The 14466-nt window shown below is 54.3% G+C and overlaps 1 protein-coding gene across 2 annotated transcripts in view; it reads right to left on the reverse strand.

The window, feature by feature from the left end:
* MAN1C1 (mannosidase alpha class 1C member 1) overlaps positions 1 to 14466 on the reverse strand; it is a 138353-nt gene that overhangs the window by 2524 nt on the left and 121363 nt on the right. For both annotated transcript variants that reach the window (XM_039232314.1, XM_039232304.1), the window contains exons 8-10: positions 9259 to 9374; positions 3591 to 3810; positions 955 to 1127 (exon numbers count right to left, since the gene is read on the reverse strand). In XM_039232314.1, the coding sequence (XP_039088245.1) occupies positions 955 to 1127; positions 3591 to 3810; positions 9259 to 9374 (509 nt within the window). The remainder of the gene's footprint in view (positions 1 to 954; positions 1128 to 3590; positions 3811 to 9258; positions 9375 to 14466) is intronic.

The following is a 14466-nucleotide window of genomic DNA, read 5'->3' on the forward strand; positions in this document are numbered from 1 at the left end:
GCCCGACGCGGGGCCCGAACCCACGAACCGCGAGATCATGACCTAAGCGAAAGTCGGACGCTTAACCGACTAAGCCACCCAGGCGCCCCTTTTTTTTTTTTTTTTAATAAATGCAATGTTTACCCACTGAGGGGTCTGTGGACTGGGCTCAGAAGCATAAAACCCTTGCCTTTCACTGATCCAGAACCAGGCCTTCAGGGAAGCAGGGGGATTCTGGCCCATGAACCATGTCAGTGAACCTGAGTGGGCCCCCGCGCCCTGCCCGAGTATAATGCTCTGCTTATGCCCAAGTATAATGCTCGTGCTTCTCCCTAGGACAGTGGGTGCCTCAGAGCAGTGGGCCCTAGGGGACGTTGGGAAAGGGGGGGCACAGAGAAGGCTTAGCATCCATCAGGAGACATCCTTCTGGACTCCCCATGCCTGCCTTTGGAGTTACCCCAGGGAAGGTCATGTGGTTTCCTCCTGGGTAGTTGGGGAGAAGAGGGCTGGTGGAGGACACATGGGTGGTGGGGAGCAGAGCCCAGAGAACGGTGGGGGCTGCCCAGGGCTGGGCGGGCTCTGGGCAGAGCAGGGAGGTGATCTGCTGGCCTGGTGGCCTATTCCTGCTTGAGAGGGGAAATCTAACGCCATCAGCTCAGGCTTCAAGGTCAGAAAGCAGTGACCACACGTGCTCTGGGTCCCTCTGGCTGCCGCCTTGCCTCTGGCCCTCTAAGTTTGCTGGCACTAGAGCCCAGGCCCCAAAGGCTGTGGGCTCTCAGTTCCTGGCCTGCTTCTGCCCAGCTGGGGACACTGGGCTCTGCAACCTCACCTTGACCCTTGGCATTCAGGACCTCAGTTGGACGTCAACCTAGCCCGACCTTCTTCTCAGTGCCTGTGTGAGGGTGTTGGGGCCCCTGACTGAATCATCAGGGCACCTGTCACCCGGTCACCCCTCCCCCCAACCAGCCCACTCACCGTCACCACTTCCCAGCCCCACTCCCTGTAGATGGGGTCGTGGGTCTGCCGCCACAGGTACATGTAGCTCTCCACCACCTCAGGCCGCAGGATATAGTAGCTCTCGCTCAGCTGTGTGGCCACCGCCTCTCGGCCGGAGTTAAACCAGAAGGCCTCAGGCCCCAGTTTGGTATCTGTGGGGAGGATCAACCAGAGGGCCTAGGTCAGACCTCCCACCTCCTGCTTTTCAGGACCCAGCTGCCCCAGGAGAGATCTCCGTGGCTTGGAAGAACTGGCGGGGTGAGGGGTGGTGATGGACTGATACAGGCTGGGACCTGCCTGTACCGCCAGACAGAGCTGGGCCTGGCAAACGCACAGCTTCCCTCTCAGCCTAGGTTGGCCAACGCAAGGCCCTTGAGGCTGTGAACATTCTGCAGTTTTAGAGTCTGAGAGTCCAAATGAACTATCTAGCAGTCGGGGGAGACAGAAGTTTGGGTGATGTTCCCCAGCTGTGTAAACCAGAGCTCAGCCAAGAAAGGATTTCAGGGTGAAATATATTTGGGGAACGGTGGGTCAGAAAAAGTGAAAGAGTCTTCCATCTGCAGGACTTATCAGAGCCTTTAACATGCTGATATGCAGCGATGCTTCTCCACAGACCCCTTTCTTAGGGAACTGCTTTTCACACCTCCCCGAACCAGCCTTCCAGAGCTGACAGGCTGGGATAATGCTGAGGTGGAGATGGGGGAAGAACTGCCCAGAAGCACATACCCAGGCAGAGGCAGCTAGATAAAGAGGGCCTGATGAAGTCTGAGTTTCACTGTTATTGTTGTTGGGTTTGTTTGTTTTTGGACCATTTGGTGCTATTCCTGGTTTCTGGAGGACCACAAATACAACCACGACTGTCGCCACCACCTATGATTTCAAGGGCTGTGCTTGGTGCCTCCCAGACATTATTTCAATCCTTAAAAAATGGTTTTCTTTGCTAAGGTAGATGTTTTGGTCCCTCTCTCAGGCATATGGAAACTGAGGATCAGAGAGGCCAAGTAATTTGTCCAAGGTAACACAGCGAGCTGTGACTGAGCTGGGGTGTGACCCTGTCTGATGCCTTTTCCCTGGACTGCACGCTCTCTCTTTTCCTCCTGGGTCTGAGACTCTAGGCCTCCTCCTGTTAATGCCCACACATCGTGTCTGGGTCAGCCGAGTGCCCAGCTCTGGTCCTCAGGTGTACCTTCCTTCCTCCCGTTGGGTCAGGACCCTGAGATAACCTGGGGTGTGTTTCCTCAAGAGGCAACTGGAGCTTTGCAGTTTCATGTAGAGTCTTCCATGGAAGGCTTCGCAGAAACGGGATCCGCCAGACCCTGACCCCTTCGATCGCTCAAATCAAGCAGCTGCTCCTGACCATTGGCAAACAGTGGTTTTGCCGAGCGGCTAATGGGGTGAGGGCAGGAGCGACCACTGTGGCCTTCCGGGGCAGGCGGGCTGGAGCAGCATGCTCTATTAAGTGCATATCTTTTATGGTCTGGGCTGATTGTCCCAGACAAAAGCAAGCTTTCTATTATTCCTGAGATTTCCTGTTTGTTTATGGCCCTGGTTCTTTGAATGGAATTGCAGACCCGTTGTGAGGACCCGCTGCAAATCACTGGCTTCATGAAAACAGCTCCCGGAGACGTGGACTCGAGTGGAGGGGTCACAGACCCATGTCAGGCTAACAAACGCCTCCGTGTTGTGGCTGAAGGTGGTTGGCAATGTGCTTTCTACGGGCCCCTCTATCTCACCCTGGGAGACTTGTGTTAGTGTTTCCATTGAGCAGATGGGAAAACAGAGGCCACCTGGCTGGTGGGTGGCAGAGTGGCACTTGAGCCGCGAATGTTTATGGCAGATCTTAGGTCCTCTCCTCCAAGCAAGCCTGGGATTAAATTCAGAGTGGTGGGTACCTTGCTGGGCCCCAGAGGAGGGATTTTTCTGAGGGGTGCTGTTCAAAGAGGCAGCACATAAGAAGGAGCTGGGCATGAGGGGACCTGTGTTCTAGCCCTGGCTTAGCTACTCACGTGCAGTGTGACTTTGGTGAAGTCACTTCCCCGCTCTGGGCTGACTCAGTTTCCCCATGTGTAAAACAGAGAGTTGGGCTCATGTTCTTTAACGTGACTTTGGATTGTAGCATTTGACCATTCTGTGTTGAAGGTTAGGTGGGGAGGGTCAGGGAGCTCTCAAGCTTTCTGGTGATCTGGGAACAAAGAAAGTGATGAATGGGGTGGTGCCAGAGGCGGTAAGATCCCCTGAGTGGAGGGGTGGGAGAGGCAGGGGTACATTTGGGGGTAAGGGCTCCAGGAGAAGGAATTCACTAGGCTCTGGGAGCCTGGAGGACCTTCTGCTCTGTGCCCCTTGGCCAAGTCATCTCTGGACCTCAGTTTATTTGTGTTGTGAGGTTTGGTGATGACGTGGGCCGACACTTGGCAAGGTGCTTCATACATCACCCCTGTTTTCCTTTGAACTTCGGGTACGACCTCAGTGCACAGACAGCATGTCCCTTGTACAAGTTCTACATAACTTCCAAGGTGAGACTGCGTTCCCTTCACTCACTGCCGCTCCGCTGGCTTGTAGTTCTTCCTGGTGTCTAGCCTCAGTCTCTCCTGCTGCCCTTCCCCTCGCACGGTTACCTGAGCGGGCGTACGATTCGTGGCACGTCTTGGTGATCTGGGCTGCGAGCTCTCGGTAGCGGGCCCTCTTTTCTTCCTTGGCATCCTCAGCGCCGAGGGCGATCATGCCCCCGGAGAAACAGGCCAGGTGCCCCATCTTGTGGTCCAGAACGCCCCCTCGCCACTCGGCGATGTAGGTCAGCCCCCCAGGAGAGACATTCAGCAAGTGGGTCTCTATGGCCTGGGAGCAAGGTGGGGGTTGGGCAGGGGGAGGGGTCATGAGGCGGGGGGAGGGGGGACAGAGAAGGGAGGGGGGAAAGGACGGAAAATGAACATTCTGCAGACAGCAGTGACCGCAGCTCTGGTGAGCCATCCATCCCAGGCAAAGGAGGCCCTTGACCTTGACCTTGGCCCCTGATGGGGCCTGTGGGACCTTCTGCCACTCGCCTGGCCAAAGCCTGGTGCCTGCTGGGGGCTTGCACACAAGGCAGCTCCCTAGGGTGAGTCTCTCATTTAGACTTTAAAAAAAACACATATATTTTATTTTTAGGTGATCTCTACATCCAGCGTGGGGCTTGAACTCATGACCCCGAGATCAAGAGTTGCATGCTCTACCGACTGATCCCAAGAGGTGCCCCTCTTACATACACTTTTAAATCTTCTGTGTACAAAGATTTTTAAAAAATCTTTAAAAATGCTTCCTTATCCATCCTCCACTGTATTCTCCATTAGGGAATCTTAGCCCGGAGCCCAGCTGGCCTGTAGGTGGGCTCTGGGAGGTTCAAAAGGCCAAACTGTATGCGACACTTTTGTGTATGTGCATTTTCATGGGAAGAGGATCTGTATATTTTATCTGATTCCTAATAAGGGCCCACAAGAGGTTAGGAGCTTCTCTCTATAAGCCCTTACCACACACCCCCTCATTTATTGCCCACGACAGGCCAGGCACATGACTGCAGTGCCCTCTACAGACAAAGGGGTTAGGTGGCTCATCCCAGGTCACCCAGCCACGCCAGGATTAAGCCAAGGACCAGATGCCCAGACCTCTCTTCCTCTCCCTGATGGCTATTCCTTCTGGTAACAAGGGGCTTGGAGAGGTGCCCATCCCCCACTCCCATGGGGGAGGATACGGCTAGAAAAGACTCCCAGGAGGTTGGGGGGTATGGGTGTCAGGCCGCCATGCCCCTCACTCCCTGCCGTTACTCCCTGGGAGCCCTGGAGTCAGAGATGATGGCAGCGCCCGTGGGCCCCAGTCCAGGGCTGGGGCCTCTGGGGCCCGGGCTGGACCTCTTTCTGCATTCTTGCCCCTCTGATCTATCTATTCTCCAGGGGTCTCGGCTCTCAGTAAATAACGAACCAGTTTAACCTGATGCCACAGACATGGCTCCCAGGAGCAGGCCCCTTGGGTTCAAATGCCACCTCCATCAGTTCCTAGCTGTGTGACATTAGGCAGGTTCTATGTGCTCTCCGTGCCTCGCTCTCCAAGTGTATGAAATGGGGACATGAGCATAAACCACCTCACAGGGTTGTGAGGCTCAGATGGCAGGTGTGTGCAGTGGAGAGAGCCCTCCGTGCACGTGGGCTATTCCAGCTCCTCTCCAGCCCACCCCCTACCCCAGACTCTTCGTTCTTGCCCTCCCCTCCCCTTGAGTATTCCAGTATTCTGTGAGTGCCTCCTCCGTGCCAGCGCTGGCTCGGTGCAAGGGGATATAGTCCCTGGAGATACACAGCCTGGGCCCTGCCTCAGGGGGCTTACCTGCAAGTCAGAGACTTACCGACAAAATCAAGTACACATAAGAATTATGGTTTGTGGCCGGCATGTTACAAGAAACACGCTCCGCCCCAACTCTGCCCCTCGGGCTTGCCTCCGGCCCAAACGGCTGCTGCCCTGGTCCTCTCTTCCCCTGTTCCCTGTCCACACGATGCCGTCCCTGCTTTGTGTGTCCGTAGCTGTGTGTGTATGTGTCTGTGGCAAGCCTGTCTCTCTCCCAGGACTTGGAGCGCTGCGTGAGAGCTGAAGCCGCCGCCACCAACCTCCAGCCCGGGGCTGACCTACCGACGGCACTCAAACACCTTCGCTCTTGGATCCGTTTGTCCCTTTCCCGCCCCTGTGAGGTTCCGGCTGGTGGGCTGGCTGCAGGACTCTCACTGAGTAGCAGAGGCAGAGGTTCTGATGATGTGATGCACCCAAGGCACCTGTGCCACCAGGGGGCTGCTCACTGCTGGGCTGGGTCTGCTCTGGGCTGGGCCCTGGCTCCTGGGCAGAGCTGGGTCCACACGGGCGTGGAGGAGGGGTGGCAGGCTAACCCGGGGTGCAGAAATCCGGTTCAGTTACCCACCGAAGACATTTGGGGGGGAACCTGATATCGTGGGGCGATCCCAGGAAGCCATGCGTGGCAGTGCGAACACCATCCCTTCCAGACTGACCGCCGTGGGTTATTTCCATCCTGGGTTAATGCCAGGCTAAGTAATTGTGGTAAAGAGGAAACGACAGACCAGCCTCTCTGTGAGGAAGCTATTGAGACAAGCAGACAGGTGCAAAGATTAAAAATCAAGGCCTTCTAAAACCCTAAGCCAAACACGAGACAGCACAGGCTGCCAGCTGACTGGTTAGGCCTAAATCAAAGCAGGAGACAGCAGAGCTGAGGGGGCTACAGAGGTCTAGGTTTGAATCCCAGCTCTGCAGTCTGAGAACTGAGTGATTCTAGGCAAATTTATTTCACTTTGCTGAGGACTCCTTCTCCTCATTTGTCAACTGGGAATAAGTCCTGGGATAGCTGTGAGGTTAGGCAAAGCGTCTGGCTTCCTTTGGCTTCCAGGAGAGGACCCCATCTGCACACTCCCGAGAGCGATCTGACCTGTGTTTGTACCCTGGCTTTGACACAGCTGCTGTGTGACCGTGGGCCTTTTGGAGCCTCAGTTTCTCATCTGTAAGATGGGGCTAAAAAAGACAAGGCAGTCAGGCACCTGCCTGGAGGAGGCCACAGTGACAAGATGCTCTCTCTGTTCTTCCAGCTGCCCCTCCTCTCCTCCTGTGACCCTCAGGGGTGGGCCCAGTCAACCGGTCTGAGTCATCCACACCCACCTCTGCTGGACACTGTTCTAACTTACACACTGGAAACCTGCCCCCCACCTCTGCCCCGCCCCGTCCCACCCCCTGCCCAGGGCAGCTTTCAAGGCTGTTTCCAGGCCAGAGGTTCTGAGTAGCCTTGTCAAGGTGCAGCCCCAGCAATGGGAGTTTAGAACTCCCCTGGTGATTTTTAATGTGTGGACAAGGTTGAGAATTATCAGAATATTCTTCAAAGCCCCAAACTTGCCAGAGGCCCAGTCTTTACCCAGGGTCAGAGCTACTCCAGGCTCTTCACTGGGGATCTCAAATGCAGGGAGCAGAGCCAAGTTCTCTCCTGTTCAATCAAGTGCTTTCCATAAAGCTCCCGGTTTGCTTAAATAATTCATGGCCATTTCTTCCCTTGAAGCCTCAACTGCAGTGTGCCCTGAGGGCAGGGAACTTGGCTGTTCACTAACTCCATGTTTGCCCTGCAAGGAATGGCTGAAATGTAGGAAGGCCTTTCCAGGCAGCATCCCCTGTGCAAGCTCAACACTGATCCTCTGACACTGGCTGCGGTCTAAGCTCAGCCGAAGCTGAATCTGGGGCTGAGACTCAGGCTGAGATGGGACTGGAGTCCCAGTAGCTGCTTCATGACCAAGGTCTGGGGAGCTGGGTGGGGAAAACAAATCACCAAGCCCACAGTTGAAAAGGTCCACGGCTGTGGAGGCCTGTTTCAATGCACTTCCTTTAAGCACTACTGTTCCTGGCCAGACTCATGCAATCAGAGGTAGTTAGAGATCACTCGTCCATCTGTCCAACTGTTCACGCCCGTCCGTCTACCATATCCACTTACCCATCCATCCTTCCACCTGTCTATCTACCCACCCCCCACCCATCCATCCTTCTACCCACACATCCACCCATCCATCCCTCCATCCATCCACCTGTCCTTCCCACCCACCCTCTGATTTCCCTCTCTCCCTTCCTTCCTTCCACCTACCCATCCACCCATCCATCTGTTCATACCTTCACTCATCCCTCCACCCACCCACTGATCCACCCATCCACTCATCCGTCTATCTATCCATCCACCCATCCATCTTCTACCTATCCACCCCTCCATCCTTCCACCCATGCATCCACCCATCCATCCCTCTATACATCCACCCATCCTTCCAACCACCCACTGATCCACCCATCCACTCATCCATCCATCCATCCATCCCTTCAGCAATCATGTGTTCATTTGTTCACAAAACCGTATGCACTTGCTCTGTACCAGGCACTGTTTTAGGAGGGAGGCAGACACAGTGAATGACCAGAAAAGATCTTTGCTCCCTGATAGCTCACATTCTATTTGGGGGAAGACAGACAATGAACAAGTAAACAAATATGTGCACATGATAATTTTCAGGGCTCATAAAGGCAAAGAAGAGAATAAGTCTGTGGTTTGTGACAGAGAGAGGGGGCGAAAGGCCAATTTCTTGTGGCATTTGAGTTGACCAATGAATGGGACACAGCCATCTGAATGATATTCCACGTAGAGAGGACAGCAGGTACAAAAGCGTCAAGGTGGGAATGAGTCTGGTGGGTCTGCAGAAGGCTGGGGGCCACAGCAAAGGGGAAAGAGTTCAAGGTGATCAGGAGGTCTAGATCAGGTGGGCAAAGGTGAGGAGTCTAGTTTATTCCAAATGCGAAGGACCCAGTTCTTCTGGCTGCCGTGTGGAGAACCGACTTAGAAGGGCAGAGGGGCAAGAAGTCTAGTTTAGGAGTCATAAGACCTCAGATCAACATGGCAGCAGAGCAAATCAAACTTGCTCAACTTACTTTAGGAGGAAACTGAGGCCTGGAGTCTACCCAGGGCCTTTTCCTTACTTGGGCTCAGAAGTATCTATTGATGGGCTTCTATAACCTCCTTTCCAACAGCTCAGGCTAACCAACTTCCTCTTCCGTCCTGAGGTGTCCCCCTCTTTGCAGACCCCGTCTCAGCCCCCCATCCCTTGTTCAGTTCACACCCAACCGACAGATGAGCGGGGGTGAGGGACCATGGGGGCAGCACTGGGACTGGCTTAGAAGATCTGGTTCTAGCTCCAGCTCTGCCCTGTGTGCCTCTGAGCAAGTGCCTTCCCTTCTCTGGGCCTTGGTTCCCATCCACATAGAGAGAAGGAGCAGGACCAGACACTCCACTGTTTGGACATGCTCATTACATCACTTCTGCCTCACCAGGAAGACAGTTGAGGCTCTTGCGTTGGCAGCCTCACCTGGGGGCTCCCAGGCCACCAGCTGACTCTGCTCTGGGCTCTGACACATTGACCAGAACCCACACACCATGGTTTCAGAAGCAGACTGACTGCCACTTCCTGTGCGACCTTGGACAAATGACTTTACCTCCTTGAGCCTGGGTTTTGCCTCTGTAAAATGAGGATGCTAACACAGCCTTAATTTCAAGGTGTTCGAGAAGAGACACGAGCTGGGTGTGCAAAGCAACCGGCAGGGGAGTAGATGGTCTTGTTCTTCTGGCCAGCTCACCATGGTGGGGAGGGGGATGCGGAGTGGGCCCCCCCACACACACCCAGGGGCCCGTGCCAGAGCAGGTGGTGAATGAGCAACCGCCTGTGAAGAATCAGGCCCTTGTCTTACCTCCAAGGCTTCGTAGTACATATCTTTAGCCTCCACATCTGTCTTGGCTGACATCAACCAGGATTTGATCAAATATTCATAAAAGCTGTCCCCAAGTCCTCCAACCGAGACGTGGTCTGTGAGGGGAGAGAGGACAGGAACATTGTCTCCAGCTGTAGGGCCGCCAGGCAGGCCTTACCCAGGGACTCACTGCGCGAGTCTCACGCGCTGGCCTGTGTGCATCCCCCCCGCCCCCCAGCGCTGGGTGCCGGTGGGGAGCAAGCTTTGATCAGCAGCCTCTGAGCCCTGAGAGAACAGGGGCTGAAAGGAAGGCACAGCCTGTGTCTCGGGGAACCCAGGGCCACCTTGAGCACCGTCACCCGGCACACAAGCGCACGGGCTCACGCGGGTATATAAATCATGTCGCTTTAGCAGACCAAGGAGGCAGGCCCTCTGGTTATTCACTGTAAATGAGTTGCATTTCTTTAAAAAGATAATCTGGTGGCAGGGAGTTCAGAGATTTTTATTACCCGGTGACAAAGATGGTAATTAATGCTGGACAAGTTCATAAAAGGCCACGGGAAGGAGGAATGGGAGCCTTAATTTAGTCACAGTACAGAACTACTCAGAAAAACCGAGCTTAAGTTGAGCAGATTAGGATAAATGGAGTTTCCAAGGAGCTGGGGGGACAGGGGAAGAACTGGGTTTTGAAGAGCCCCTCTTTGCCCTGGGAGCTGGCCACGGAGCGGGATCATGAGGCGGTGGCTGAATGAGGAGGTGACTCCACTCAGGGCTGTCCCAGGAGAAAGACGGGTCAACCGTGAGCGCTTAACCAGAGCAGTAAGACACGGAAATCACTTGGCTCACATGCTTTAAAAATGAACAACAAGGAAACATAAAGGCATTTGATAGATAAACAAAGAGCAAACTTCAATTCCCTGTTAAGATTCATTTAAGCAGAAAGACAGAGAGAAGAAGGAAAATGGGAGGCAGATTCAGGTGGTGAAGGGGCCATGGGGAAGTTATTTCCAGCTACTCTAGAGAAGGCGGGATAAGAAGACAGAAGCCAGGGGAAGTGGGTGGGGGGGAGAGAAAAAGAAACAGTAAATCTGTCAAAAACTACCAATTCTATACTGTAGGCCAGGAGCTTTACTGTATTATCTGTAACCATCTCCCAAGAAGCCTGTAAGTAAGCGTTGTCAACCCCTTTCCCGGATGGGAAAACTGAGTGGGCCTAAATAGCTATTCCAGAGCCCATGCTTTCTGCAGCTTTACAGTCAACCAGAGCATGAAAAGAAAGGTGCTTAGAGACAAGAAAGGACAAGTGTGAAGAGAGAGGGACCAAAAGTCAGAGAGTAAAGACAGGTGGGGACCGGGAAACTGGGCTGAAAGGACTACCCACAGTAAACCAGCTCTTCTGGCTCCTTCTGGCCATAACAAATCATGGCCCAGCAGGGGCTCAGCAAAAACTGGTACAGACCAGAGACATCCTGAACCTTGGGGCGCCACAGGAAGGGGTGTGTGTGGGCTGGACCTTGCTGTGTGAAGAGGGACACACCAGCACAGTGCACCCCCCACCCCCCAATGCTATGTGGAAGACATAGATCAGGACACAGCACAGAGTGGGGCACAGGGCATGCCAGGCCCAGCATGTCGATGGCGTGTCCGTGGCTGGAGCAGGTCTGTGCTGAGCAGGGGCCTGGGGAAGGCCGGAAGTTAAATCAGGCCAGCCTCTGCTCAGGGACCCCCCACAGCTCACAGCCCACAGAAGAGGCACACGGCGAGGGCACTGTCACCGCCACCCTCATCTGGGCCTGCTTCTGGCCACCCTTTTCTCCACTGCCCCCCTGCCTCCCCATGCGATCTCACATCTGGGGTGACCGCTCTGCCAGGAAGACCCTCCCCTTCCCCTCCAACATGGCTAACACTTCCTCCCTACCATGCCCCAGCTCAGGCATCCCCTTCCCAGAAAGTCTTTTCTGTGTCCTCATCAACCCGCTCACAGTCCTTCCCTGCAGGGTGACCATGAGGAGTGAGACAATGCACACGCAAATCTGGCTGTCATGTGGGAAGCGCTCAGTGGTGGTGGGTCCTATGATTACTGGGAGTGCCTTGCCGCTGGCTGCTCCCAAAGCTATGGTATCAGTATCTGTTTATTTGTCCCCCCACCCCACCCGCACCCCAGGCTGTGGGCTCTTTATGCAGAGGGACTGTGTATGAGTCACATTTTATGCCCATAGCCTGTGTGGCACCCGGTGGATGTCCAGGAGGTCCTGACCAAAAGGAAATGATGTAGGTTTGGGCTGTGTTGGGAAGGGCTTTGAATGCCAAGTCAAAGAGTTTGGACTTCGTCATGTGATTGCAGCATGTGTGTGACACAGTTGAGGACGTCTTCTGGCAGGTAAGTGCAGGAGAGGGGAGCCAGGCCCCCAGGAGTGCCATGGGAGTCTGTGACATGACACCCTCTTGGGGACACACGCAGAGCTTCTCACGGGCCTCTACCAAAGTGAACAACTGTCATTTGGCACACGAAGAACCCAGTGGTGGGAATCAGAAGACATCGATCTGCCTTAGCTCAGGGCAAGCCATTTCCCCCTCTGGGTCTCACTCTTATGATCAATAAAATATAAAAGAGGAGCACAAGTTGGCGTCCAAGAGCCTGAACAGGAACGGGCATTGCTGCTCCCTGACCTTGTCATCATACTTGGCAGTGGGAGGCCACCACCCTACAAGGTGGGGAACTGGCCCTCAGGAAATTACTGTGAACCAGAGAGACGGCCAAACTCAGCTGATGGGCAGCTGACATAGTGTACCATCGGCAGAGACTCTGGACTTGCCACAGCCTCCCGCTGAGGAAGGTGCGGGGTTCAGGGAGTAGACCAGCCACTGTGGGGGCCAGGCTGAAGGGCAGGCAGCAATGTGAGCTCTGGGTGGCTCTGGGAGGTGCGGTCTCATCTGTGCTTGGTACCAGCAGGGGCCTGGGGACCTTGTCTTGGCTGTGAAGTCCCAGGGGCAGGAGGGGCTTGGCCTCCCCTGTTACCCTGTGGCTCAGTTTCCAGAAGGAGGTATGGGGGGGGGGGCTGGGACTGGGATGCAGCCCTAACTCCTCTCTAACCTGTAATTTCTGTGGTTGCAAATGAGCTTTAAATCCAGAGGATTCAAGGAGAAAAAGGGATGCGAACACACTTAGCTTATGCAAGCTGGGAATGTTGTCATATGTTGGAAAAATATACAATTACCAAAAAGTCTCAGCCAAAACCACAGAAAGCCTGAGATGAGCCCAGATATGAAACCCAGGGGAGGAGGAAGGCAGGCATCTGGGTGAACAGGACTCGACAGCCTTCCTTCCCTCTGTTCTACAGCAGGCCTCACATTCATATTTTATTTTTTTATTAAATTTTTAATGTTCATTTATTTTTGACAGACAGAGAGAGACAGAGCACAAGCAGGGGACGGGCAGAGAGAGAGAAACACAGAATCCGAAGCAGGCTCCAGGCTCTGAGCTGTCAGCACAGAGCCCGATGCGAGGCTCGAACTCATGAACCGGAAGATCATGACCTGAGCCGAAGTCAGACGCTTAAACGACTGAGCCACCCAGTCGCCCCTGATTCGTATCTTATTAATATGAAACAATTCTTCATATGTGACCGACTTTGCTCAGCCTTGTGAGCCCTGGCACAGCCTAAAAAGAAAGTTATGCCTCTCAGCGGCATTGGGTGGGAGGGGCGCTCCCTGTAATTTGCTAAGGTGGCTGTTGGGACTGGGAAGCCACGCCCCTCTCCCTCTCTTTATGTCTTTTGCTGCAGCGTCCTGGAGCAGCTCGCCAGCAGCGGGGCAGTTTGTCTCCTTACCCAGTCGGGTCTCGCAATTAAAAGCAGTAACAGTTATTGAACTGTCTCTTCCCATGGCCATAATCCGTAATTCAAACCTTCATTTTCTCCTTGCACTTTTGGATTTGGCGGTGCATTTTGGTTAAAAATACTTTGCATTTCTGTAAGTGGTTTTTGCAGGAGGCCACTTGGGAGTGAGGTCATCACTAGGGGAAAACTCCTGGGTCAAGTTTTCTGGGCCTTCCGGATCTGTAATCACAGAGACTCAGGGTTGGAAGGACACTGTCTCTGCAGTTTCTCCGTGGTGTCCCTGCTGGCCGGCCAGCCCTCCAGGCCCAGACCGTATGCTTTTCCTGATGGGGACTCATCATCTTTCAGAACAACGCATATCATCTTTGGATGATGAACTGAAATCCGTTTCCCGCCGCTTCTGACCGTTATTCCCACACCTCTCCGTGGTGCACAAAGAACATACCTCTAGCTCTCCTCCCATTTGCAGGAGAGGAAACCAAGCTCGAAGAGAGAAAGTGAATTCCCCACAGCCATGCAGCCATTAGATTCACTCTACTTTGCTCCTGAGCCCTTGTTGATGTCACAACAAGTGGGGCTGCAGGCAGGGGAAAGGGAAAGCGGTCTTTGAGCGGAAACGGTGGAAGGGAGGGTCCAGGTGCTCTGGGAAGCCCACAGAAGCAGGGCCCAAGGAACCTGCCACCACCAACTTGTGCTATGACCTCCTAATCAAGGCTTCTTGACAAGGGAGCAATCGCAGGGTCCTGGGGGACTTTTCAACACTCTCCAGCCTGCACCCCCCAGCCCCATTCTGTCTCAGTGGCTGGAGCTGGGGGCTGTAAAGGAGGCTCCAGGGGTGACTCGCACCTGGCGCCTGTCCAGTGGAGGAGCAAGCCTCTGAACAGAGGACAGCAGGAAATCCCAGGACCAGTTCTTGTAGGTATAAGATACTGCAGGGAATTCATGGTTTTTGTATTGCTGTATTGTTAGGCTCCACTTAAGAATTAAAACAAACAAACAAACAAACAAAAGATTAAAGTTGGAGGTGGGGGGCACCAGATCAAAGGGGCCGGAGAGGATGCATGGTCTTTCTGGGGGCCACTTCTGCCCCAGAAGGTTCTCCGTGACACTCCCACAAGCTTGGGGGTGACGAGGGAGGCCTCAGCAGCATCCTGAGAGATGGAAGGCTGGAGATAGCAGGTGTGTGGGGGCCGCACTAGGTGGCAGCCACCACACCTGTCACAATAGCAATGGCAGCAGTGAAGACCCCCCCCCCCCACACACACAGTGCCTGGCAGGACAGGTGGGATCCGCGAGCACAGAGCAAATGCCTTGCCAGCATTCGGCTCTGACGAACGTGTCCCTGGTCCCTTAGCCCAGGTGCCTTGCA

Source organism: Hyaena hyaena, unplaced genomic scaffold (assembly GCF_003009895.1).
Source record: "Hyaena hyaena isolate Hyena2069 unplaced genomic scaffold, ASM300989v1 scaffold_3, whole genome shotgun sequence".
Taxonomy (NCBI): domain Eukaryota; kingdom Metazoa; phylum Chordata; class Mammalia; order Carnivora; family Hyaenidae; genus Hyaena; species Hyaena hyaena.